The sequence below is a fragment of the Heterocephalus glaber genome, unplaced genomic scaffold (assembly GCF_053883595.1).
Source record: "Heterocephalus glaber isolate CG9 unplaced genomic scaffold, H.glaber_assembly_v1.0 deba00001463, whole genome shotgun sequence".
Taxonomy (NCBI): Eukaryota; Metazoa; Chordata; class Mammalia; order Rodentia; family Bathyergidae; genus Heterocephalus; species Heterocephalus glaber.
The window spans coordinates 5227676-5255191 of record NW_028258310.1 but is presented as its reverse complement, the minus strand read 5'-3'; the positions used below and the strand labels follow the sequence as shown (position 1 = coordinate 5255191).

The 27516-nt window shown below is 41.7% G+C and overlaps 1 protein-coding gene across 7 annotated transcripts in view; it reads left to right on the top strand.

The window, feature by feature from the left end:
• Positions 1–27516, top strand: part of Marchf3 (membrane associated ring-CH-type finger 3) — a 157835-nt gene that overhangs the window by 113161 nt on the left and 17158 nt on the right. For all 7 annotated transcript variants that reach the window (XM_087180548.1, XM_004854453.3, XM_087180543.1 and 4 more), the window contains 2 exons: positions 9492–9735; positions 13616–13820. In XM_087180548.1, the coding sequence (XP_087036674.1) occupies positions 9548–9735; positions 13616–13820 (393 nt within the window). In that variant the 5' untranslated portion in view covers positions 9492–9547. The remainder of the gene's footprint in view (positions 1–9491; positions 9736–13615; positions 13821–27516) is intronic.

Here is a 27516-nt window from a genome sequence, read left to right as displayed (position 1 = left end):
AAGTCACGACTGGTGTGTGGGTAGAGGCAGAAGGGTCTCAGCCAAAGGAGCAAGTGCAGGAAGGGATATGTGTTCCAACTAGAAAAAATAATGCCTCAGAGGTTCCTCTGGAGGGATAAGTCCTTTGCATTGGGGTTACTGTCAAAATCAAGAAAGGAGACCCTTTCAGCCAATGTCAAGGTCCACAAGAACCCAGGATAGAAAATGAAAAGATTAAGTGATGAAGGTGTCTCAAGTAACTGGATTCTTGACTATATCTTATTTATCCTTGTGTTTGTATCTTGATTATTTTAAAAGACTAAACTCATTTTAGGACATCAGTAAATAAAAATCTATAGTTCGGGGAGCATGGGGGAGAGTAGTATCTAAGGCCAAGGAAAGTAATTCCAGGTAGTGTCTCTGTGGTTTTAACCTGTGTTTAATAGGACTGTTAAAGCAGGTGAGTGTGTGCTGGTGAAGGCGGGAGGGTGGTGAGGAGGCCTTCAGAAGCAGGAAGGCTGGGTGAGGGGGCCAAGCAGAGGGGTATGGGGGCTCTCCTCCCCCTTCCCAGACCCCCACGGATGTGAGATGACCCTTTTGCACTACACTCTCAGGCACTGCCCATTACCAAGGGCGCTGTGTGAAGCAGGGACGCACCTACCTCAGCTCCTCGGTGTCAGAGAGGAAACAGGGCTGGTGCTGAGTTACTCCCTCCCCAGGATAAGCAGCTGCATGGCAGCTCAGTCAGGACTCTCTCATCCCTAACCAGGCTTCTGTCTCCTCTTCCCCCAGAGACTTCCAAAGAGCCCTTGACTCAAGACCAGACATGTGAAAGGGTAGCTCAGGGACACACAGAGACAGGCAGGTCCACGTCTCTACACCATCTATGAAGGAACAACTGCTGCTTTGAGGACTTCTGCTAGTATGAGGCATCTAATACCTAATGCCAAGGATAGGGCTCAAAAGCAGAATCCAAAGAGGGCTTCACTCTGCACCAGCCTTAATGTTCCTTTGCAAGCTGAGTGACTATAGTTATGCTTGTATGTAAAGCAAAAGTACAGCCACAATTCAGGCCTCATGGGTCTCAAAGCATTTCAGGGAACATATAGGGAGCCACCAGCACCCAGTCCCAAGAGGAATATGGAACTCAGACACTGTCTTGTGAAAAGACAAGACTGAAACTTCCCCATGGACTCAACAAAACAGGGAAGAGAAAAGCCCCAAGGAACCCTGGTTTAAAATCAGCCAGCAGCTGGCTTTATCCTAGGGTATAAGGCTTGGGTTAAGAGTTAGCACATCTGTACAGCTCATACTGAGTTGCTAATGCAAAGGAAGGTAAAGTACAACTTAGCAAAAAATCCCAAAATAATTTCCTTAGTGTCAGGCATCCCCTTACATGTTGATAGAACATATGCACAAGCCTAACAATAAACTAGGAACTTCCAGAGTTCATTTCATCTCATTGCAGCTGAGATGTTTTTCTTTTATCCAGTAGCTACCGTGACCAGCATGCTATAACCTGCATATTGGATATGCTGGACAGGGGGCTGTTTGGCACTGGATGCTCTGAGTATTATTTGAAGAGTACTTTTCTTTTTCTTCTCTGAGTGATGTCCCATGAATATATCCTCTTTTGCCTGCTTCTCTCAATATTTTCTGGCTTGAGGTATAAACTTTCTGATGTACCTCCAGAACTCTTCCATGCACCCTACTTCCCACCCCTTCCCTGGCTCAGTGGGGCTCTGTTGCAGGAGCCAGTTATTATTTACAAGTGCAATTCAGCTGTTGCTGTGTCTTTGAACACACAGTGTTGTTGTGGGATTTTTTAATTGCCATTTTCATCTACCTAATTAAAATTAAATGGAAAAAATGGATGGCCTCCAAAATCTGAATTAATTCCATGAGTACTTCTTCAGGGGAAAAATATGTATAAATATGATAATTGGTACTTGATTTGCCTTCAGCAGAATGAGCAGATTTTACCTGGATGAAGAGGAATATAGTAATTTTAAATGGGAGGAAAGATTTGTCTGTTGTTTCTTATACTTTTTGTGGCTCAGAATCAGAATTAATTACATGGAGGGAAATGATAAATAACTCTGGATGTGAATTTAAAATAATACACTGGGAATGTGTTCTTGTAACTCCCTCTGCATCTGACTTGCCTTACACTGGGCTAGGGGTTTTTCCTGCCTGAGTTCATCAGTGGTATTTATCCATTCCTCAAGAAAATGCCATTTCCCCCAGTGGAAACCCTACTCATGCTCAGAAACAGGCATTTCACCTGCTTGCTGTACTCTCTATGTGTGGCAACAAGCACAGAGTAGAAAATAATGAGACAACAAAACGAGATGTATTTTGTTAAAAATTCATGGAGTCAGCCAGTGTTTCCTTCTGCAGATTCCTCGAGCACCTGATGGACATGTTTATAAAGACTTGCATGGTCACTTTATTTAGAACGACAAACTCTGTTCTCTACGTAATGAGGTCAGTGCAGCATCCAGAAAAGAAATGTATAATTTGGAAGCGTGGTTCTGTAAGCACAGCCCTGCCGCGGCTATTTAAGTTTAATGAAGCAGCTACTTTGCCGCTACACACTCGCAGTGAATAGCCTCCTTGGCATGTTTTTCAAAACTTCAATGTTGCTCGTAATCATGTCTTAGCAATCTCCTTGGAGAGCCTTTGTGTCCTGTTCTCAGAAGAAATATGCTGCTTTTACATGTTAATGGTTTTGAAATTAGTCATTTGCTCCATTTTCATTGGAAAGGAAGGTCACTGTGTGATTTCTTACCTTCCTTCATTTGCTCTGAACATTCAGGACACTCCTAAGTTCATCAGCCATGCAGTGCACTGTCTGGATTTAGCATGCCTGAAAAACCAGGGAAATGTTCTATCAAAGAGCATTGCTATTCTCAGAGACTGCTCTTAGAATTCAAAGTCTGCAGATCTAACTCGGAGGGGAAAGTTCCCAGACAAGCCATTATTGCTATTTTTTCCCATTTCAATCCTGACTGCCTTGTGTTGCTCTCGTTCACTGGTCTCATTAGAGGAGGCTCTGCTCCCTGAGTATGTGGCCCATGAAGAAGGCAAGGGGACATTTCACACCTCCTTCTGAAGCATGTTCACTCATGGAAAGCTAAGATCAGCCTTCTGAATCCTGGAGCAGTGTTAATGATGCAGAACACACATCATTCTGTAGGAACAGAATGACAATTGGCCATTGTACAATCCCATAATTCCCCAGTGTCCTCTCCCCAAGCTCAGGGCATGGTTTCCCTGGCATTATCAAGGGAATGGTTGGTAGTGGAAAGGTGCTGGGTGTCCTCACAACTCTGCAGCCCCGGGGGATGCCTGGGGAACACACAGATTGTTCGGTGGCCTGCACTTTTCTGTGGGAAATATAACATAGGATTTGAGATGGCTGAGCCCTGCACCACCACAAACTTCCCAGGAACAGCTAGTAAGTTCGCAAAAACTTTCTTAAAAGATATGTTTATTTGAAAGAATGAATAAATAAAGTTGCTTTTTTATTTGCTTTGTTGATCAACACTGGTTGTGGAGGTGACAGAGGATCTTTCCAGGACATATTTGGACCTGAGGAGCCCTCTTCTTCTTTTAAATTATATTTTATTGTGGTGAGAAAATATGAGATCTACCCTCTTAATTTTTATGGGTACAGTACATTAATGCCGAATGTGATTATGTCATAGAGCAGATCTCTAGGGCTTATTCATCTTGCTTGACTGAAACTTCATGCTTGTTAATTAGTAACTCCTCATTATTTTCAAGATCATTTCTATAGTTCATTGCCACTTCTTAAAACTTCTGGAATTGGGTATTAAGGTTGAATTTGGAGGACCAGTCTTGCTTCAAACTGACCCTCCAAGCTTGCATCTGCTCAGACCACCACCCAGGAAACTCCCTTGAGCAGGTTAGTGCAAGCCAGTGTCACACTCTGTCTGCTCTTGCTTCCACCTGTAAGCCTTGTAGATAATTTGTATACCCAACAGAAATGCCAATATAACAGACTTCTCTCTCTTCTCATCCTGCATCTAAAAAACTAAAGTTCACTTAGCACTTAGAATACAGTTCTCATCCAAGAAAACCTCAAAAGGAACTTTCAGTGGTTTATGTTTTATATTCTAGTGCGTTTATCATGTGCCAGATTAGTTAAGACAATGGTAGCTGCTGTAACTAATAGACCTAATATCTCCGATATCTTAGAAGTTTTTCATCATTTATCTTCAGTTAAGCATTTTCATAGACATGAAACTTGGGTTCCAGATCTAACAGAGATGGGGCTGGGAGAATGAGAAGTGAGTAAGGATGAGGCTCCCTGTGTGCTCCTTAACGAAGAGATAGAGTGGTACCATGTCAGAGTCCATGAGTACAGAACACACAGTGTGGGATGAGTTGACTGCCAGGAGGAAGATAGTTTTAAAAAACAGAAATGAAATGCAGCCCAGGCTAGAAAAAGAGGCAGAATTAAGGTTAAGGAATGTGTGCATAATACATTCCAACTTACAAAGTATGTTTCCATGTATTATACATGTTGCCATGTATTACAAAGTATGTGGTACTATGGTTTGGATGCTTGTTCCCCCAAGATCCATGTGTTAGAAACAACCCCCAGTGTGTCAGTGATGGGAGGTCATAGAACCTTAAGGAGAGGAGCCAGTGGGAGGTAATTAGGTTGTTGGGGGTGCTGCCCTTAGTAGGGATCAAAGAAGTTCCCAGGGAATCCCAGTTCCCATGAGAGTGAGTTGTTATAAAAGATCGAGATTTCCTAATTCCTAAAAACTGTCCACTTCCTTTCTTGGCAAGTGTTCTCTCTTTCTTGTACTAACTCCCACCATGATGCCATCTGTCATGATGTAATGTAGCCAGGGAGGCCCTGTGAGAGCTAGTGCCGTGCTGTTTGGACCATCAGCCTCCAAAACTATGAGCTAAATAAACTTTTCTTTAGTTCCAGCCTCAGGTATTTTGTTATAGCAATGGAAAACTAACACCTCTTATTTTAGACCTCACAAACAACTAGGTGAAGTGGTTCAGGAAGTATTAGTACATTAGTACACTAACTTCAGATATTCAAGAACTCTAAGGAAAGTCAACTTTCCCTGGTGAGTAGTGAGCCAGGTCAAAGGTTTGGGTGTTGTGCCTCTAAAAGCAGAGCTTTCTTCCTAACTTGATAACCCTTATTGAAGATCAAGCAACTGCTGATGCACAGGGGCTGCAGAGGTGAGCAGGGTGTGCTTTCCTATGTGCTTTTCTTCCCTTCTCTCATGCCCCCAAAACACATCCTCATGATGCCAGCCACACTCTCATGGAAATCACTTACCAGTGGCAGCCTGCTTCAGAAACCTGATGACAATTAGTTGTTGCCTGGTTGGGACTCCTGCTTTTGTGAAACCTGTACTCAGTCTTTTGCAGGGTCACAGTTTAACAGACAAGCCTTTTTATTTTAACAATCCTCTCATCAGGCTTTCATGTATTTAGCCACCCTCCTCTGATTTCATCATCACCTTCTTGTCCACTTACTCCCACTCTTCCCCACTATTGTGCAGCTGAGTTTAGCCACTCCCACATCATGTTTTATTCTCAGCCTGAGAAAGAAATTGTACAAGGTGTCAAGCTTGGTCAATGAAGAACCTGTCTTGCCAGTGCAGTTTGGGATTTCAAGTGTACACATAACACTACTCTCTCAGCACTGTGTTTTCATCCTGGGAAGTTCCAGAAAGAAGAATTCTTGAGTAGACCAGGAAGCTACTTTCCCACGAGAGTGATGCACTGGTATTGATAAGAAGGCAATTGAATGGTGCTTGAAAGTTTACAGAAAGCTCGGTGAAGACCAGTGCTAGACTGCAAACCACAGCTCAGCTCTTTCTGGCATCCAGGCATCAGCCTGCTATTTTCCCAGGTGACTCTAAATGAGAGAGGGAAATACAGTGGGCCATTTGTCACTGCCCCAGGTGTAACACATGCATACCAATTGGTGCATGCAGCCTGCAGGCCCACTCCTGCTGCCTCATGCCTACATCTCTTCTTCTGGGATTCCCTTCATGGAGATCAGGGCAGAATGCACTCCCTTCCCTCCTCTACCACTTGAGTAGGGCCAGTGTGGCACATGCTTGTAATCAATCCCAACTACTTGACAAGCCAAGGAGGAGGATCAAAACTTTGAACCCACCCTAGGCAAATTAGCGAGACTGTCTCAAAATAAAAAGGGCTAGGGCTGGGGATTTAGCTCAGTGGTGCCACCCCCTGCCTTGCAAGCACAAAGGCCTGAGTTTGATCCCCGGCACCAAAAGAAAGAAAGAAAGAAAGAGGGCTAGGGGTGTGCCTTCATGGTAGAACACTTGCCTAGCATGTATGAAGCCCTGGTCCTGAGGGAAAAAAGAAGGAAAAAGAGGCAAAGAAAAAGAAAAAAGATCCATTCTTCTAGGTTTGGAACCAACTCGGCCATCCCCACTGAAATTAAGCACGCTTATACTCTCTAATCTCTCCCACTCCACTTCAATTCAAAGCACAGTCTTAGAGCTGTTGGGATGCATTGCTGGCAGGTCAGTTTCCTATCTCAAGCTTATTCTGACATGTGCTATTCAACAGATGTGCTAGTGTGTTTGACTAGAATATCCCTTCAACACAGACCTCAGTCAAGTGAAGGCTTAGAGGATTTAAGGTGCAGGATTCTGCAGAAGTGGCACAAGGGCAAGAGCCAGGGTTTGCTTGGAGAAGAGATAGAGGTGCCTGATAATATCCCTTTTGCCTGTAATTACAGGCACAAAATGAGTTAAGGAAAATTCTGCATCTAGATTTTTTTCTTCTTTTTTCCCCCAGTACCAAGGCCTCATACATGCTAGGCAAGTGTTCTACCACAAACCTACACCTCCCTTAGCCTTTTTTATTTTGAGGCAGAGTCTCCCTAAATTGCCTAGGGTGGGTTCAAACTTTTGATCCTCCTGCCTTGGCCTCTCAAGTAGCCAGGATTATAGGCATGTGCCATCACTCTGGCCCTACAGTATTCTTAAGGGCATTTTATTGTGAAGTTAGATCATATGTTTAGAACTACTTTTTTTCCCTTCCCTTTTCCTGCAACACTGGGCATTAATACTTTCCTGCAAGTACTCTACCTCAAGCAACACCCCATCTCATAATTACAGGTGGATGAACATAGGGTGGCCCCACTCCTGACAGTCCTGGACCCCAGAGACACACTGTGTACCTTCCCCACCCCCTCCCTCTTCCATCAGGTGGAGGGAGGGAGACCTGGGCTCTCTGAACTGGAGATACGCAAAACCCGAAAATAGACTCTCGGAGTGTACCCAGACATAATGATTCCATTCGGCAAGAAGGCCACTATGTCTGCTTTTCCTGCCAACACACCCCTGGCTCTTAATCTATGGCTGCCTTGTGAAGCAAGAGAGCTGTGCCAGGAAGCTACGCTTTGTGTGATTGTGAGGCATTATGAGAATTTAAAGTCATGTCAGTGGGGTTTTGTCAGGGTAGGCCAGAGGAGGGAAGTTATACAGTTTTAGAAGAGCAATGTCTTTTAACCTCCTTTTGTTTGTTGGCCTGAGACTTACCATCACTTGTTTAAAAAAGAAAAAGAAAAGAAAATCTCTCTGGCCCCAACTACAAATAAAGCCCACCCTGCCAATTCTGACAAAAAAAAAAAAAAAAAAGAAAGACATCCACCCCGAAAATGTAGTCTAGTTACCTGAGTGGTAGGATTATAAGTGAATTTTGTTATTTTCCCTGTGCTTTTCTATACTTTCCATAATGTCACTTCTTGGATTCACAATGTAAAATAAAGCAACAGATCCTATTTTTAAAACAAAACTGCACCTTAGCCAGCTGGCTGTGTTCCTTTAAATGTTCAGTGTTGTGGTCATAAAAGTGATACGGACAGGGCAGGCCTTGCCTGTGCACCCGCATCAGGCCTCAGCTGAGACCTGGTGTCCACAGTCCTTTCTCCACTGCCGGTTCTAGAGAGCTGCTGGTAGGGCAGATAGCCACCCTGAGAGGACTCATGGGAGCAAGGAGGCTAGGAGAGGAAGACTGCTGGAGGGAAGCCCACCAGAGCCCTCCGCAGCAGAGGAGAGGAAGTTCATGTCCTGTTGTCTCTGACAGTGAAGCCTGCTTGACATGTGCTTCTCAGGAAGGAAACTGTCTGCTCCGGTTCATCTGTAAACACAGCCTTCTGGCCCTAGAATGTCCAGTACATTGTCCTGGAAGTTGGAAAGATCTTGTTTTCAAGGCCTGTGGGATCAAGTAAAATGTAATAAGTAGAGACAAATATCTGGGAGGACACCACCCCTGGAGGAATTCCAGATATCCTCTTGGGGATGGGGAATGAGGAAAGCAAGATTTTTATTTAGTTGAACTTGGAACTTCGACAACCTGGGCTGATTATTGACATGAGTCAGTCCCATAACCAATCCTGCCCTTGTCTGCTGAGCCCATTTGGAGACTGAGGGAGCAAACTGGAAGAGAAAGCACACATGGGCTGGGATGCTGTGGCATCACAACATCCTGCACCTTTTTTCTTTCAAACTTCCATTTCTTATGCCCCACATGCTGATCAGTACTGATTCCAGTGGGTCTTAATGCTTTGAACTTGAGGTTATTACCCGTGTCTGCACTGAACAGATCAGGAATAGAAGTCCTTGCAGTTTATATGACAGAGTCTGTCAGGGAGGAAGGCCCTTGTCAATAATGGGTTATTTGTAATCAGTGAAAAAAATCTCATCCATTACTTCTTATGTTCTCCTGTGTGTTACATGTACCTCCTGGATTTTAGGTAGTACACAAACAAAAATAATGTGTCCATTTGAAAAAATAAAACAGCTAATCAAATTAACCATTTCATGAATAACTTTATTTAAAGCAAGCTAAAATAGGTGAACTTTTTGAAGGAAGTTAATATTGTCTTATTGTATTTTGCCATATGATGATAGTCAGGAAGGTAGGACAGTAATTGGATGATTAATGTTTGTCAGATAGTATCCTAGGATGTGCTAGTTGGCCAAATTATTTTTCCTTCTTTTCTCTCTCATTGGTTTTAATCTTCCTATCTCCGAGTGAAACTGCATGGAGAATAAATTCCTTACAAGAAAAAATAGTTCCAAACGTTTTTAATAATGATTCTAGTAATTTTTACAGAGTGTCAACAAAGACTTATTGCTTCTCTGGTGCAGAGCAGTACTGCTATCTTCTCTTCAGATCTGCGTTTCAGAGCCCTCTCTCTGTCCCCTCATAGAAAGCAGAGTTCCTGGTATTTATATACACTTACAGGCTTGCTGTCTTGTTCACCGCTACATCCACTGTTTCTTGTGGGGTGTGTGTGCATGTGTGTCTGCACACCCTTCTACTGAATGGTAACAGGATAATGTGCCATATCTGGGTTACCCTGTTATTTGTGTTAAATACAGACATGATGATGTTGGGGTCTATAGCTCTCCATTTGCTATTAACCATCTTGCCCAAGTAAACTGTTTTCTGATCTCCCCTAGATGGAAATCCTCTATCAATGTGGAAGCCATTAACAGAGTAATTGCTGTCTGTTGCCATGACAACCAGCCGCTGCAGTCACCTGCCCGAAGTCCTGCCAGACTGCACCAGTTCAGCTGCACCCGTGGTGAAGACCGTGGAGGATTGTGGCAGCCTAGTGAATGGGCAGCCACAGTATGTCATGCAAGTTTCAGCCAAGGACGGGCAGCTGCTGTCAACAGTAGTGCGGACTCTTGCCACCCAGAGGTAGTAACACAATTAAAATAAATGAATCTGTAATTGATCCAGAGAACTATTTGTCAGATGGAAAATGCTGAAGGGATATAATTAGTGCTCAGGTCTTTGTGTCAGGTGAGAGGGGCTGCTGGGGGAAAAAAAGACTACACAAGTTCTGTCATCGCGTTTCTATAGCAATAGGACAGAAAGCTAAAATTCACATTGTGTAGTGTTCTGCTTAAAGTCACACTTGCAGAGAGCCATGGAGAAAGGATCCCATAAGACATGGGGCTGCTTGCTTTACATTTGTTATTTTGACATTGCTATGGTAATTACACTCTTGTTTCCAGTAGCTAACAAAAGTCCTTTGCTAGCACAGAATAACAAAGGCACCTAGTTTCATGTGACTGAGCCAAAGTGATTGGGATGGATAGAACTTTTGAAGTGACATTCCTAGGGTACATGATGATTGGCATGGCCTGGTGGATGTGCTGCTGAGGGCCATTCCCTGGGTGAATCTCCTCTCTCCACACAAGGGCCGTTCTGTTGTCCCCTCCTTCCCCTCTGTGGGTGATCCTGACCCTTCACATGTACTCTGCCCTGGGAAGTGATGTCATTGCTAAAGCCTCCACAGCTATCTTCCCATGTGACAAACCAAAGCAAGGGTGAATGAAGGTCTGAACAGCTCAAGAGATTGCTCATCTAGGTGAGTACTTTGTGCCCAGGGTCTTCTCTTGTGCTGCTGTTGGCCAGTGGCAGATTGTGAACTCTAGGCTGCCAGGTAGTAGTATGTGTGCCTTGGTTTCTCCAGCTTTCTTTCCAAATGACTAAGTGAAACTTTGGATCTATGAATGTAAAATATGTGTCACCATCAGACTAGTTCCCCGGCATCAGTTCTGATATGTCCAACTCTGAAATTTAGGACCAGTTCCTTAACTTGACTCTTTACCCGGACCTGAGTGATCACTCAACTCCTTTGGTGCAGACACAAGCCTCCAAGTCCAACCATGTGCCTGCAGCAGAACCACTGGCAGCACCACAGCCTGGACATCGTGGTGAATCACACCCCTCCATGCTGTCAACATTATCTGCCTTCAACTTAATCTCTGTGCAATATCACAAAGAAAAGAAAGGAAAATATCTATTAGCTATTGGAACATTTACAACAATTGGTTAGGATTCAGAACACATGAGATGAGGAGAGTCATTAGCCCCCTGTGAGCTGAGTCTGGATGACTGCATGTACACCAGTCACACTGGAAGTCACCAACAACCTCAGCTGATCAGGAAGAACAGGCTGCCCATGAAATGACAGACCTATGAGCCAGTGTGTCTGTCTGCTTGTCCGTAAGGCCTTGTTACCTGCTCCCAGATAGTAATGCTACAGACAGACCTGCTACAGACAGTAATGCAAAGCAGAAGGTTGCAGAGTTTTGTAGACACATGGCTCAAAGTAAATGAAGGAGGCCAGGGGAAAAAAGTCAACTTTCTCATCTTTCACCCTTTGATTCTAAGCGAGTCTTTGAGCAGGAGGGAAGAGGAATCTTTTCCTCTTTAATCCCCTTCCAGCCTTGGCTCATTCTCAGGATCATTCCCAGAAAGGCCTTGGGGAAACTCCTGTGTTTCCATGGTTCTTTCCCTTTGGATCAAAGATAGTGTTAAAGAGAGTGATGGGGCATATACCTTGGTCACTATCATCTTTGGGGGATTTGGGGAGAGATGGGAGAGGCCAAGGAGACTGGTCTTAAGGTTGTCACATATCATGGTGGCATTTTTTAAAATCAAATGCCTAACAAAGAATAGTAAACCATCAGAGAGGGAGATGGTCTTCTGACATGACACAGCACCCATTGAGAAGTGAGGCCACCTTAATTTGATCCTTCCATTGGCCACAGACTTACATGGTGAAGGCCATGTTATTTAATTTTCTTTGGCCTGAGTTTTTCCACAAGTGACACTGGCTTACCTTAAATAGGCATTTACTGTGTACTGATCCCTATTCTAATCTTCTAATCTGGACTATATTTCTTCATCCTGACAATCACAATAGGGAAGAAACCATTATCGGTGCCTATTTTAGAGCTAGAGACTAAAGGTACAGGGAGATGAAATTACTAACTTATTTGCCCAAATTTAGCTGGCTGGTAATCCCCAGAGTAGGAGTTTGAACCCAGGCAGCTGGTTTTCAAAGCCTACACTAACGATACTACTTTGCCTTTGTGAAATGTGCAGGAATATTTTTGCCAAAATCACAGGCAGAACTCTAGACATAACTCATGCAGGTAGGACATAACCATTACTCATTTTCAATTTTTTGCCTTGACCATCCCAAAAAACATCCTCTGAAAACTCAAAGGACCATCTGCCACTCAACTTTCTGCCTAGCTCAGTCTACAGTGCCGTGTGGCAGCTTTAGGGGTGGTTGCCATTTCACTTCCCTGGTCTCATTCTCCACCCTATTGAAAGGAACCTCTGGGTATACAAGTGTCCTGGCCTGGTTCAAAAGATGCAGTTTGTTGGACTACTATCTAGAATGTATAAAGAACTCGGAAGAAATCAGAACAACCCCCCCCATTGAAAGACCCAATACAAAAATGGGCATCTGAAATGAATAGACACTTCTCAGATGAAGAAACAGCAAATAAATATACAAAAAAATGCTCAGCATCACTGGTCACTTGTCAGATGCAAATTAAAGGAATGCTGAGATTTCACTCACTCCAAAAAGAATGGCTATTATAAAAAAATCAACCAGTAACAAATGCTGGTGGGGCTATGAAGAAAAAGGAACCCTTCCCCACTGTTGGTGGGGGTGCAGGCTGGTGCGACCACTGTGGAAATCAGTGTGGAGATTCCTCAAAGAACTAGGAACAGAGGCTCCATTTGACCCAGCTATTCCCCTGCTAAGTGTCTTCCTGAAAGAATTAAAAGCATCATACCACAGCGATATATGCGCACCCATGTTTATAGTGGCACAGTTTGTAATAGCTAAAGCTTGGAAACATCCCAAATGCCCAGCACCTGATGAATGGATAAAGATGTGGTTTTTTTATACAATACTACTCTGCCATAAAGATAAACCTGAGACATTTCTAGCTAAATGGATGCACCTTGAGACCATACTCTTAAGTGAGATAAATACAACACACATGTAAATATCACATTGTTTCTCTGGTCTGAGAAACTGACAGTGTAAATTAGGACCAAAATGTGTACTAGATATTGTGAAATAGGAAGAAAGTGTTCAAATGAATAGGGGAACTAGGGTGGGGGCACAGGAAAGAAAGGAAGGAAAAGGAAAAAATGAGTAAAGAAGAAAAAAATGGAAACTAAAGCTTTTGAAGTAAAGAAGGGAAGAGAAGTTGAAGGGAGCAGAGGGGAATGGGAAAAAATAATCAAGATATATCTATCATATACAGGTGCAAATTCCCTATGATGAATGTGATCATTATCTATACCTAAAATGTACCAATAAACTTAATTAATTTTTTTAAAAAGATGCAGTTTGTCTAGAAACTACAATTGGTGTCATTTCAAAACTTCTATTCTTAATGATGAACAATTGTTTTTATTTTTTTATTGGTAGTTTTCCTGAGCTCCATCTATGTTCAAGACTAAAAATAATGTTATTGCTCATTTTCACTCACTTTTGGACCAGGCTACACTGGCTGCTTTGATTCTGCCAATGCCCTATTTCCTTTTATTGTCAAAAGTAGATTGTCTGAGTGCCCTAGAGTGCCCAGGACCATGCCCTACTGCCAAGGTCAAGTGTAAACACCTAAGGGGTCTTTAAGCAAGTGTCTCTTTGAGCAGTTGCCACTCTGTGCCCAGAAGACACCAAGCTAAAGGCCATCCGCTTGGCAGTGAGTCACAGCCCGGTGACCAGCAGATGCCCCTCCTTCTTTTGCAGCCCCTTCAATGACCGGCCGATGTGCAGGATCTGCCATGAAGGCAGCAGCCAAGAGGACTTGCTCTCTCCATGTGAATGTACGGGGACCTTGGGGACAATTCATCGGAGCTGCCTGGAACACTGGCTGTCATCCTCAAACACCAGCTACTGTGAACTCTGCCACTTCAGGTTTGCAGTGGAGCGAAAACCCAGGCCGTTAGTGGAGGTCAGTAAGTGGGGCACGTCCTGAAAACTTAGCTCTAATGAACAAATGATGACTGCTTTTATGGCCAATCACAAACCCTGTAGAGCTTCACTGAAGCACAGTAATAGCTCCATGTGAGTGTATGTGAGTGTGTGTGTGTGTGTGTGTGTGAGAGAGAGAGAGAGAGAGAGACAGAGAGAGACAGACAGACAGACAGACACAGACACAGAGAGGGACAGCTGGTCAGCTCACTCTGGATCCAGCAGTAGAATGGTGACCTCCACAAAAGTGGAGCAAGAAAGAAGATACTAGTGTAAGAAGAATGGGGAAGCTTCGTGTTGTGGTCTCTATTTTTCAGTCCCTGTGAAGGAGAACGAAGATCAAACAGGTTTCTCTTTGCACACCATCTGTTCACTTGGAGCAATGTCCAAATGGACATTTGGGTTGCATATCCTGAGAAGTCTTCATGAGAAAATACTGTATAGCTGTGTAGTACAATGGAGTTAAACCCAGACTTCCTGGGCTCTGTGACCTTAGGTAAGTTACCTCATCTATTGGAATCACTACAAGAATTAAAGGAGTTAATGTGTAGAGAACACTTAATATAGAACATTCTCTTTTGTGTATTAGGAAGCCCAGGATTCTTCATTAGGCTCAGGATCTGGTCTGCTATCAAAGAAATTGGGAATAAAAATTACTAGATTATTTCTGCCCTCTTTCCTACCCTTAAATTCTACTAGTTAGTAAAGACTGAATATTGGGAATAATAAATATATTAATATATTATGAGGTGGAGCTACCTGAAAGAGGCCAAGACATTGTGTCTGCAATCTAGACCTGCTGATAATCTTATTTCAACAGCTAGTGCAATGAAACCCTGGAATTAGGGCCAGAACTAGGAATTGAGAACCCCTTCTTGAAGTCCATTTCCTAAGTGTATTAGCACTGAGGTTCTTAAAGCTCTAGAGAGCTCTTTATATACATTCTCTTGGTTTTGACCTTGATAATTTAATCAGGACCTGTAACTGGAGCTTGTTTTAGCAATGGCTTACTTGCCAAGTAGCACAGAATTTATTTGACTTGTTCCAGTAGGCTCTATGCTTTTCTTAAGAGACTGGATCAAGTGACCTCTTAATTTAGCCATCTTGCCACTTGACATTGGATTTCAGAAATTCATATTGTAGAGTCCCTATCAAGAATTTGGTCCTATGCCAGATTTGCTGGGGTTTGACATTGCAGAACCCCTCTGCAAAGGAGGAATTATAATTAAATAATTAACAAAGGCAATGAAGATTTCTCCAGCCCAATGGCAAAAGTAAAAAGAAGTCTATTTCTTCTTTCCAGAAACTTTTTGGAATTTCTTCAATTTGATAATGTAGCCTCTCCAGGGAAGTTGGCTTCCCAGAGTGGGGGAAGTTCTGCTTTTGAATGGATTCTATCCAGCAGTCTTCTTTTCTGGTATCCCAAGTAAAGATGACTTTTACTTCAGCTTGGTAAAAATCCGTGTTTATACACATAATATGTAACAAGTGCGGGTGCGCATGTGTGCACATGTGCACGTGTGCACAGGCCTTCGTCTTTCTAATAGTACATACTTGTCCCATCACCAGGGCACCCTTTCAGTCTCAGAGAGGGTGACACAGACCCCACACAGGCTTTTTCCAAGATGCCCACATTGGATCACAGACTGACTCCAGGATCTTAGGCAACTGTCACTAAACAAGGAAACAAGGCGAATGACCTTGAGAATGTGTGAGTTGTCCTACAAGATTTAGGGCCTTGCCTACAAAAACTTCACCCAAACAGTCACCGGTGTTGAAATTTTCATTGCACAAATGGAATGTGACAATTTTCCAAGTTAATGATGATTGAACAAGTTGAAAGTGAAAGGCAAACCTTCTAAGGCTGGGGGAGGCTGGTCGTTTGATCATCCCATGGCAAAATGAACTTGCTGTTTGACCACAAGCAATAAAAAGTTGTCTTTGGTTTCTCAGCTGGAGGACAAATGAGAACCAGGTGTGGGCAGATTTTTTAAACAAATGACATTACTAATTGACTTTTTCCCTCTTACCAAGGGCAGGCTTTTTTTATAGTGAGCATTGCTTCTCAATGTTTTTACCTTTAAATAAACTTGAATCTTTTTCTAGCGTATCAGCCAAACCTGCCTATTTGGGTTAAGGAGTATTGTTACTTTACTTTTCATCTTTATTCTTTTAATTGCTTTAATCATTACTTTGTTTATTAGTTGGATCTGCCTTCTCATTAAAGCAAGAAAATTCCATAACATTTAATTTTAAAATCAATGTGACAATAACAGCTCTTGTTGCTAGCGGAAGCAGTTTTAAAAGTCATTTATAAATTTTATTTGTCAGCATCTCAGTGCTAACATTGGTGGGAATTGCTTTAACTCCTAAGACTTGCATTTCTCAGTGATCCCTCTCACTGGCTCATTCGGTGCTGTCCTTATACCTCCTGTTTCTAAGCCCCTTCCCTTTACTTCTTTTCCATGTTCTCTGCAGCCAGCAGTGAGATGTTCATTTTTCCCTAGCCAGGAACCTAGGACTGTTGCTTATACATGGGCTGCTATGTGAAACCTCTTTTTTCCACATAAGGGCAAGTTTCTTTCCATAGTGACCAAACCAATAGGCTGATTTTATTAGAACCTCTAACTGCGCATCCCCTCCCCACTTTACCACTGACCATCTGTGTGACCATCTGTGTGGCTCAACTCAGTTTCTCCCAAGCTGCCCTGTGGAAGAAGGTGAACAAGCAGCTCTCTGTGACATCTCTACAAGGCTATTGGCCTTGTGTTTTAAAGAATACATTCTATACTTAAAATGGATATGTTGAGTAGTATGTAGTTTATGTCTCAATAAGTTGATTTTGTGTGTATGTATCTGTCTACTTAGCTATTTACTTGCCTACCTTCCTACATGGCCAGCCTAAGACTTTTGCTTTCTTTTGGTAGGCCCATTACAAATTGTATGCCCTAAATATTTTCTTGCTGCAGAGTAAGCTAATAAAACAAAAGCTAGTTTCAAACCTAGATAGCTACACTGCAATCATCTAGCTTAGTCAGATGTGGATGAATTTCTGCTGTAGTTCAACTAATGCAAATCTCATAAGGTCTGTGTCCAATCATGCAAAATTTGAAAGGAAATTATTCAAAATACACATAGCAAAATGGGAAAACAGTTAAAACACACTTGCATTTCACACCTCCAGAGCAAGCACTTCTCTCATGGAGTCTAAGTGGTTTTTGTTGATGGAAAATTGTACCTAGTGGTAATTTGTAAGATGAATTATCCCCAAGAATAATGACCCACTAGAACATAGTAAATAGATATCCACTAACCATAAAAGGACTCACTGAATGACTGGACTGGGTGGTTTTATGGTCTTCTTCCTGCTTATTTTTAGTTTTCCTCATTTCTCTTTGTAAGGTGAACTCTGATATCTTCCTTGTATAACAAAGGGTAAAATACTGCAAACCAATAAAAGTACCATGATTCACTCCCTGAAATGAGTGTCTTGACTCCAGCCTATTGCCAGGATTGCATTTCTGACTGACCAGCTCACCAAGGAACACCATTTTGCTGTGTGCAAATAATGCACTTGTATCGTCAATTTCTAGTGATGGAATATTTACCACAGGCTTCCTTAGGACAGATATGTGCATCATCCACCCTTGCCTGGCAACTCATGAAGTTACGGATCAGCTCAACAATGTTGTGATTAAAATGAAACAGCTATGAAACTGTGGAAATCTGGAGAAAAGGCTTTGTAGGATCTGAGGATCTGATCTTCCTCTGATGAGAGAAACATGATGATTTTTCACAGAGGGAATGATTAGGTTTCTGTATTCCTATTTCCTTTACATAGACCCAGCTGATTGATAAGAACTATGTGAACAGTTTAAAAGCTGTTCCCTGTGAGTCAGAGGTTTAGCTAAATTGAAACTGAGAGTGGTTTCTCACATATCAGTTACACAGAATAATAGGATGTAAAGCTAAAGAGATGAGGATTAAGAACTTTTTATTAACTTTTTACATTTATGATTATTTTAAGTCACTAGAAGGAAATGGTTTGAAAGTGTGGCCTCTTTTCAGTGTAATCTCCAGCTGCACAGCAGGGAGAAACTACACACACTGAGCAGGGAGAAGAGCACATGGAGAAACCACTTTGTACCTTGGCACTTGCTGTTTAATAAATTTGAGAACAAATTCAAATAAATATATATATATACACACATATATATATATCATATCTGTGGCTTAGGGAAACTGCTGGACTCTTATCATGTTTTATTTTCTTTTGATTTTTAATATTTACCCAAGTACAAACATGAGCTTTTGGTTTCAGCATACTCACTTTCATCCAAAAGCTTTGTCCCATTGTGGATCATCAGGAAATTATGCCATGGGGGGTGTGAACTGATTTGAGAGTCCCAGGTCCTCCCTTTGACTCCTCTTAGGGAGGCAGACAAGCTTCTCTTCATTGTGACCCATGAGCAGAGCTCCATGACTAAGGTGGCTGCGCTGTCATCATAGCATGTGATAGGTGCATTTTACTAGACCAGTTTTTTGGGGTTTTTTCATACTGGGGACTGAACACAGGGGTGTACTCTACAGCTGAATTACATCTCCAACCTTATTTTTATTTTTTATTTATGTTATATTACTTTAATTTTGAGACAGATCTTGCTAAGTTGAGCAAGTAGGACTTGAATTGGGATCCTCCTGCCTCAACCTCCCTCAATGATGGAATTATAGGCCTGTACCACTATGCCTGGCTTTGAATCAGTACATTTTTTATTGAGGAGTCTGGATGCTTTTTAGGTGGGACATTATTCTGTAGTCATTCCAGGAAGCCTTGCCTTTTGCTTACACCCACCCATCCTTCTTCACTTGCTTATGTGGCCTGCCTGCCATTTACACTTGAGATTCCAGGGGTAAGTGATTTCTCCCACTTTTTTTTTTTCCGGTACTGGGAATCAAACTCAGGACCTTGCACTTGCCAGGTAGGCATGGCACTGCTGAGCTACATCCCCAGCCCTCTCCCACTTTTTAAAAGAGTTTTCTGTGCATTTCTTCCTGCCAGCATCTTTCTTTCAAGGTATTATATAGAAAGTGATGATCTCCTTCCTTTGGTCCTCGTATTACAAATAAGCAGAAAGGGCTAAGGTCGCACAGTGAATGAGCCTCTTGGAGATAGTGAGACAGTGACAGCGTCTGCTGTCCTTGCCCTTGAGCATGCTGTGGGGCCAGGCAAGCATCTCCTTGCTCTCTGATAAGATCACTGAGTGGGCTTCCTGTAGACTATCTGCCTCCTCCTGAGCTGATGGCACCATCCTCTGTGCCATCCGTTGAGATGAAGCTTGTCATAACTGAGCCCCAGCATTCTTAATCCTGGAGTTGTTCAGCCTTGAATTTTTCTCTTGGTTTTGGTGGCTAATTTGGCAGTTGTTCTGTTACTTAAAGCTTAGTTACAGAGATGCTGTTTTAAGGTATCTATTAAATTCACAGCTTGCTTCATTAAAAGTCACTTCATTAAGAAAGCAAGCCGACTGAGGTGTTCACATGGCCGCGCCAGATGGAAGTGAGTAACTGCTCACTGTCGTGCTTTTAGCCCAACCACTGCTGGTAAAGGAGTAATTTGGAGGGAAAACCCAGTTGCCTACATAAAAAGAATTCCATGAGCAGAGTCTGTGATTTTAAATTGTATCCTGATACAATTGCTGTGAACTTAGGTTTAAATCCACATTCAAAGCCACCTTCTCACAAGGACCTGCCTGGTTCAGTCTGAGTCGCTTCCCCCTTTGTTGCCCCATCTGAGAACTTCTGTGAGCGGAGACACAAAGATGAAAAAGACCAAGATGGTTCCATGTTTCAAAAAATAGGAGGACAAAGAATAACATAATAAACATCCACTGCCCAGAATTACAAATGTTAGAATTATGTGAGCAACATAGCTTTCATAGAACCCCAGGTATGGAGAGAACCTGTCTGCAGTCTTTACTAACTTATCCTTATCTAGATTCAAATATGAGAGCAAATCCATGTTTGCCTTAAACCCATCTGGGCCAAGAATAAGAGGAGGTCAACAAAATAAGTTAGAAAATCTTGAAATTGTCCAAATGTAAGAAAAAATAGTCCAGCAAATGTTGACTGTTAAGAGGTTCACATCTTTGAAAGGCCGACAATTAAAAGTTATTACTGAGGAGTTGAGGTGGTGGAGGTGAGGGGTCCCTGGGCTGCTGGCAGGAGAGCTTTGTAAAGGGGAGTCTGAGAGCCGAGCCGTGAAATGTCACTGAGTGACTACAGCTGGTAATCGTCTTTATCCTGCATCCTGCTGAAATAACAAAGCACAATTAACTCTCAGGAATTACCCTGCTTGAGGTACAGGCGCCTGGTAGAACTGACAGGAAATATTAATGCAGGAGCCTGGTACATATTTCTGAAGCAGTTATAGAATATGCCGAGCACTCCCTGCTGGGGCTTCTGCCAGTCGTCCCCACACCTCCTCAGTTTTTAGTGTCAACAATTGGCTCTTAATTCCAAAGAAAGAACACAGAGGCTTAAAGAAATAGTGCTGTGAAATATTGTGAGCAATACATGATTATGGGTAAATGCTGCCTAATGGTCAGTTGTTCATGGCAGTGGGCATTGCCAATACACATACAACACTTTGTAGTGCCATAGGAGTGGGCAAAGTGGAGTAGTATCTTGTCAGGCAACAAGAGATGAGTGGTCCTTTAGTCACTGACATACTTGACTGTGCTAAGAACTTCATTTTCCAGAATAGGCTTGGCTCTTTATTCCAACCTGGTGGCATTAATTTAATTTGACTCCGTCTATTTTTATCTTAAATATGCTTATGTTTATGTTTTATGTTTTTTATGTTTTTTTCTTAAATTATGTTTACCTAGTTCCTAGATAAAGGGAAAATATTACATGATACCCAGTTTATATAATCATTTTATTTCAAGGTCTCTGACAGACTGCTGACTTCTCAGAATGTCCTCCCATGGCTCTCTGGGCTCTTTTATAAGGACATCTTCCTTATCATGAAGGCCCCCTCCTCAGAACCTAACCATGTCCCAAAGACCCAGCCTCCTCCCATCACCTGGAGGAGTTGGGATTTCAACCTATATTTTGGGGAACACAAACATTGAGACCACAATACTTGGCATCTTAGTCACTTTCTTTGTTGCTGGGGCAAAATACCCAACACCATCAACTTAAAGAGGAGAGGTTTATTTTGGCTCACAGTTCAGATGTTTCAGGCAGGAAGGCACAGAGGAAGGGTCTGGCAGAAGAAAGTGACTCACGTCATGGAACCAGGAAGCAGAGATAGAAAGGAGAGCAGGGAACAAGAGCACACCCTTCCAGGTCACACTCCAAAGACCTGCCTCTCGGGACAGGCCCCACCTTCCTAACAGCATGTCAGCCAGAGCACCCCCAGGGTACAGTCCTCCAAGAGCCCCACCTAGAGCACATGAGGCTGGGGGGTGGGGGGCAACATCTAGATGGAAAGCACAACACTTGGCCTCTTCCTTCCTGGCTCTTTGCTCTTCTTCCTTCCTCTGCTCATGGACACACACCTGTGCACACACAGAACCAGAAGCTTCTTTACTAATTACCAGCCTTTCCACAGGACTAGACTTTGGAAAGAAGAGAATGAAAAACTTCTGGTTCAAGTTCTGATTTCACCCTGACATTGAATTTGTCTATTAAATCCAGAGCTGTTAGGGAAAAGGAAAGAATGAATAGGTGGAGCACAGAGGACTCTGACGGCAGTGAACTAACTATTCAGTATGATAGTATAATGGTGATACATGCAATGGCATGTACATTTGTCAAGACCCATAGATTGTTAGAGTCTTTAACCACTGTCATTGGATAATTCAGATTGGTAAACCTTGATTTGCAGCACATGAAGAATTTCCTCAATTCTTTTTTTCCCATTTTTGGACAAGTGCAGCAGATTAAGGGGAAAATAAGAAAAAACCCCTGGCAGGTCTCTGGTCTCCAGGGTTTGCCTTTCTCCCATCTTTCACCGAATATGTGTTTCTGTGCTGTGTCTCCTCACTGCCTACCTTCACTGTTGAGAGAGGGACCCTGTGAGATTGCCTGGGATAAAACTGTTTCTTTGCAATCCATTATTGCAGAGTGACTGGAAAAGATTACACTGTGGTGCATATGTGAGAAGAAGGTTGTGTGCTTGTACAACACAAAAGGAGGAGGGGTGAGGGTCCTGAAGGTTTTAGTTTAGAATTCTGTAAAATAAGTTTAATTCTTAAATGTGCCACTTACAAAAATGTATAAGGATCTGTTTGTGAAGATTGAGGTCAGAATAAGAAAAGAAAACGAAATTTTTTCTACTCATTATTTTGTCATTGCTTCACCTCCAGCAATGCTATTTGAAATAGAAAGTTAGAACAAGTAGCGAGGTTCAAAGGCTCCAAGGGAAAATGGCTAATGTAGCTTATGTGAAATGCTGGCAAGTAGGAGCAGCAGGAAAGTTGTAAAATAGAATTTATAGATACTTCAATCTGGGAAGAATCAGTAAAAGCAGAAAGTGGGGGATGAAGGGAAAATAGTCACCATCTTAGGAAGTAATGCAGCCCATCCTAACAATTTGCATTGCTGCAGAGGCCTGCTGTTTGCTTGGTGATAGAGGAAACATCTGAAGAGATGGAGTAATAGTGGCTCCAATATTTTGCTAAACACTGGCTCATCTGCATAAAATCTATGGGTTTAATGTTGAACCCCAGAAGACATTCATTTATCAGGATACACATTTTTTAGCTGCTTGTAAAATCTACCTGATATCTTCTGAAAAATCACACTATTACATGAATCTATGGCAAGGTGAAAGGAAACCCCTACACAAGAGAACTTATGCAAGATAGTGGATTTCTTTAGGGAAATCTATAGAGGGAGTCTTCAGAGTAGTTTTTTTTTAACCATGGAGTTTCTCAGTCTCAGATTTTTAGCAGTTTTATTGAGATATTGATTCACATACTATACAACTCTCCATTTAAAGTGTACATTCAGTGTCTTCACAGAGTTGTATAACCATCATCATAATCGAGTTTAGAACATTTCCATCATCCACAAAAGAAACCTCACACACTTCAGCCTTTGTTCTCCATTCCTCCATGCTTGCCCCCAGCCCTGCGAGTCACTAATCTATTTTCTGTCCCCCTGAATTTGTGTATTGGGCACATTTTCTATAAAATTCTACAGCATGTAGTCCTTTATAATTGGCTTATGTCACAGCATAGCATTTCCAAGGTCTAGTCTCAGATATTATAGAAATTGTATCTTACCCTTCCTTGCTTAATTAGGCTTTTAATTTCTAATTAATTCCTTCTGCTCACCTTAACATACCCCTCCTTGTCCTCCTCCTCCCAGTAGTTATCATCTCCTGAGGCCTGAGCCTGTGCCGCTCTGTTAGGCCCTTAATACTCTCCAGTCCGTGGGTACAACCATCTCCATCTTAGAAATGAGGAAATTGGCCTAGGGATGTCAGTGATGTTTTTCCCTCTTAAAGTTTGAATTTCTAACTAACACAGTTTATTTGCAGAAACTGTGTTCATTTTTTACTCTCTTGTTTAACGGAAATCATTTGCACATCAATTTTTTAATATTGTTGGAATTTCTGTCACCCTTGTTCAACAAAGCCCTTTTCTTTCTTCAAGCCCAATAGTTTATTTTGTTGTTTTCTTGATTCTACTGTCCTTTGTCATCTAAAACTACAGTTAATATTTGTAATCTCACATTTTTGTCCCCTACATTTTTTTAAATTTGGGGTAGCGGTCAGGGTCTAAGGAGAAATGATGATTCTCAGAAGGCAATCAAATCCTACTGCCTATATTTTAAAATTCATCACACCTCAGAAAGTTGGACTGGACCAAGGAGTATATTAAGACACTGTATAGGAAATGCTCTAGAACAGTGCTTTTTACCCTTTGCTGAGCCTCATATATGTTTTAGGCTGATAAAAGCTTGAACTCTTGACCCTGAAATGTGGACATCCACCATTCCAATACAGGTTCAACAAGGTGATAGGTTTTCTGAAACTACACCTGAAATCATGGACCCCTGATCTAGAAAAGTAATTACGTAAACTATAAGGGAATACAGAGATTTTTCCAAAAGTATCTCCAGAACTCATAAAATATCTTAAATCTGACATTGTACTACAGCGATACATGCATACCAGTGTCTATAGCACCATAATTTATAATAGCTAAATCCTGGAAACAGCCTGTATACCCATCAACAGATGATTGGATTGGGCCGGGGATTTAGCTCAGTGGTTCCGGTGCCTGCCTCACAAGTGCAAGGTCCCGAGTTCGATCCCCGGTACCAAAATAAAAAACAGATGGATTAAAAAAATGGGCTATCTATATATAATGGAATATTACTCTGCTATAAAGAATGACAAATTTGAGACACTTGTAGGAAAATGGATGCACCTGGAAAATATAATATTGAGTAAAATAAACCAGACACACGAGCTTAAAAACCATATGGTATCTCTCATTTGAGTGAGGCAAAGTGCAAACAAAGAGGATAATAAAGGGTGGGTAGAAGGGGACAAAGAGATAGATCTCATGCAATAGGGAAGTGGTCCAAGGGAAAAAGCGTGAGGGGTGAGGAGGAAGGAAAGGGGAAATGAGAGGAATAAAGATGTGCCATGTACAGAAACCTAATAAGTCAAATTAATGTAAACATTATATGCCATAACACAAGTTAAGATTAATAATATCAACAGAATGAAAACATGGGATGGGGCAGTGGAGGAAGAGGGAGAGAGGGAAAGGGAAGAGGAAGGGGATTAAAAAACAAACTAGCTGTGGTATGTACATGTAACCACTCCTCCTGCATTGTAAACTTCATGAACTGCAAACATATACTAATATAATAAAAAATTTAAAAAAGAAAGCTGATGATCACAGCCAAAATTAATAAATAAATAAATGAAAATAAAATAAATAAAAATTTTAAAACTTAATTCTGAAAAGTAACAAACTCTCAACACTTCACAACAGATTCTTCCTTTATCTTTGTGTACTATGACAGTGGGTCTGATTTGCTATTTGTTAAAGGGAGATTTAGTGATTCAGTTATGCCCGTAGATAAGAGACCAGGCTAGTTATTAACTTGGATTCTTTCATGGTTGGCTTGATTCTTCCACAGAGACACCTGAGGGGCACATGGCTCAGGATCACTCAAGCTCAAACTGCCTGTGTGTCTCCCAGTTGGAGTAGAACTTTTCTATCGACATCAGCTATGTTCACCTAGCCAGTTTCCTGTTTGCATCTGTAAATGCTAGTCACTGAGGTCATGACTCACGTCATTTGAGTTTTTGCCCTTTACCCCTTAAGAATATCCTCACTAAAAACAATTCTGGAGTTCCATGGCAAAGTCTTACAGGTATTAAACATAATCGAGACAAATAATATCATCAAAATAAAAAGTGTTGGTCTTCTTCCTGGACTCTACTTGTCTGATATTCTAGGTACCTTACCCAGTGAAGGGTATCCAGAAAATCCAGTGGAACAGTAAGATTGAATTGCTGGACAAAAAGTGATATTCTTTAATCTAGATGTAAGGAAGCTACTTAGGGGTATGTCTGAAATTTTGAAAGCCATGGACAGTTTAAACAGTGTGAACATGGAATGCATAGTACATCCCAAATTACTTGTATGATGGTGGGATCCCTTTAAAATTCGAGGACAGGGCTGGGGATTTAGCTCAGTGGTTCCGCCACTTGCCTCGCAAGCGGAAAAACCCAAGTTCGATCCCTGGTACCAAAAAAAAAGTGATAAAATTTGAGGACAGAGGGCTGGGGATTTAGCTCAGTGGTTCTGCTGCCTGCCCCATAAGTGCAAGGACCTGAGTTCAATCCCCAGTACAAAAAAAAAAAAAAACAAAAACCAGAATTTGTCCCTATGTTCAGATGACACATTTGTAGGGCTGGGGATTTAGCTCAGTGGTTCCACTGCCTGCCTCCCAAGTGCAAGGACCTGAGTTTGATCCCCAGTACTAGGAAAAAAAAAAAAAGTACATAAAATTTGAGGTCAGAGAGTTTTGAATGAAGATAAGGAGATCTTATCGCCACCATAGCTCATAAACTTAAAGGCATTGCCTCAAGAGGAGCCTTGACAGATTCTAAATCCACTAATTGTGGGGAGTGTCTAATGTCAGCAAAATCAGCTGGCCCCTTGTGTCTCTTTTTGGTACAAAAACGTTGAGCTAAAGGGATCATGAAACTAATAGTTCCCCTATTTTCATGGTCTTTCCATCTAGCAGAAATTTCCACCTTTTCCCAAGTGTTCCCATTCTTGCTTATTTTAGGGGTATGTGGTAAAAATGTCTTCTCTGTTCTCTGGTTTACATGTGTATTGTATGTCATCGAAATCTCTCTATCATACTCTGCTTGGATAGTGTTCTTACATTCCCACTATACCTCAGGGAAAAAGATTTTTGAAGTGTGGTCCTATTTTAAGGACCTGGCTATGCATTTTATTTCTTCCTCTATGTTCCTTTAAATATTCTCAATTATCAGGATAGGAATTTGTTATCCTATTTATGTTATTTATTATATTCTTTGCTTCTCCAGTGATCCAGTTGAGCTCTTACTTGGTACACTGCCTTGCTGCCTTAACCCCATGATTTGTGCTTCTGCTGGGAGTAATTGTTCAAGTGTTCAGACACCTGGCTCCAATGCAGGCCAGCACAGTGGACATTAGATCCTGATAACCTTCTAGTCTGGAGAGTCAGAGGCCAGTAAGAACCAAGGAAAAGCAGGATCAGAGGAATAGGAGCTGCTGTTTGTGTTTTTAAAAGACTACATAGCATGACTCCATTGTTCTCAAAGTAAATAATTTCTGAAATGCATCTTATTATCATTTTCTTCTGGAAATTTGTACTTGTTCCCTATCTTCTCTTGACTATTGATCTCCTCTTCTTATGTATCTGGCTTTACATTGATCACGTGTGTCACATAATTCGGAAATATATTCTCATATTTCAAAGAAGCAGTTCTCCATTTGGCTGTGATCACTTCTACATAGTGATTATCTAAAACAATTTGAAATCATTCCTATTTTGCTTATATCTGAAGTTGCAAGTGACTATACAAATTTACTTGCCATCTAATCCTGCTGTACCACTAATCTTTGCAAAATTTCAAACCATTGGTATGAGTTTATATAGCACTTACTTAATGCCAGAGCTATATTAAAATGATCTCAGACACAAACATAGTATTTAGGCCATATTATAGCCTGGTAATTGGCTTATTGGCCTAAGTCGTCCAGGGAGTGTCACAAATCTCCAGGGTATACTTGACTATGACTTATGCTTCAGCCAAATCACTGCTGTGGACGCCAGAGCAACAGCATGCATGTGCATGTGGCAAAAAGCACTTCACCAGAAGAGTCTGGTGAATAGTCTTATGTGTATATGTGTATTTCAGTTATATACACCTGAATTCTGCCCAGAGATTTTCTAGTTTGGCAAGATCTGTTTATCTCTTCAGCTAATACTTGTCAAGGACAAGTTCAATATTTTAGGAAAATGGAAATGTAGCTGTGGACAGGCCAGATGAATGTCATGTTATAACAGAGCCTACCTGCTAGGAAGGAAGGCACAGAGAAAAACAAGTAAATAAATAAATAGGATAATTTCTGAGAGTGGTA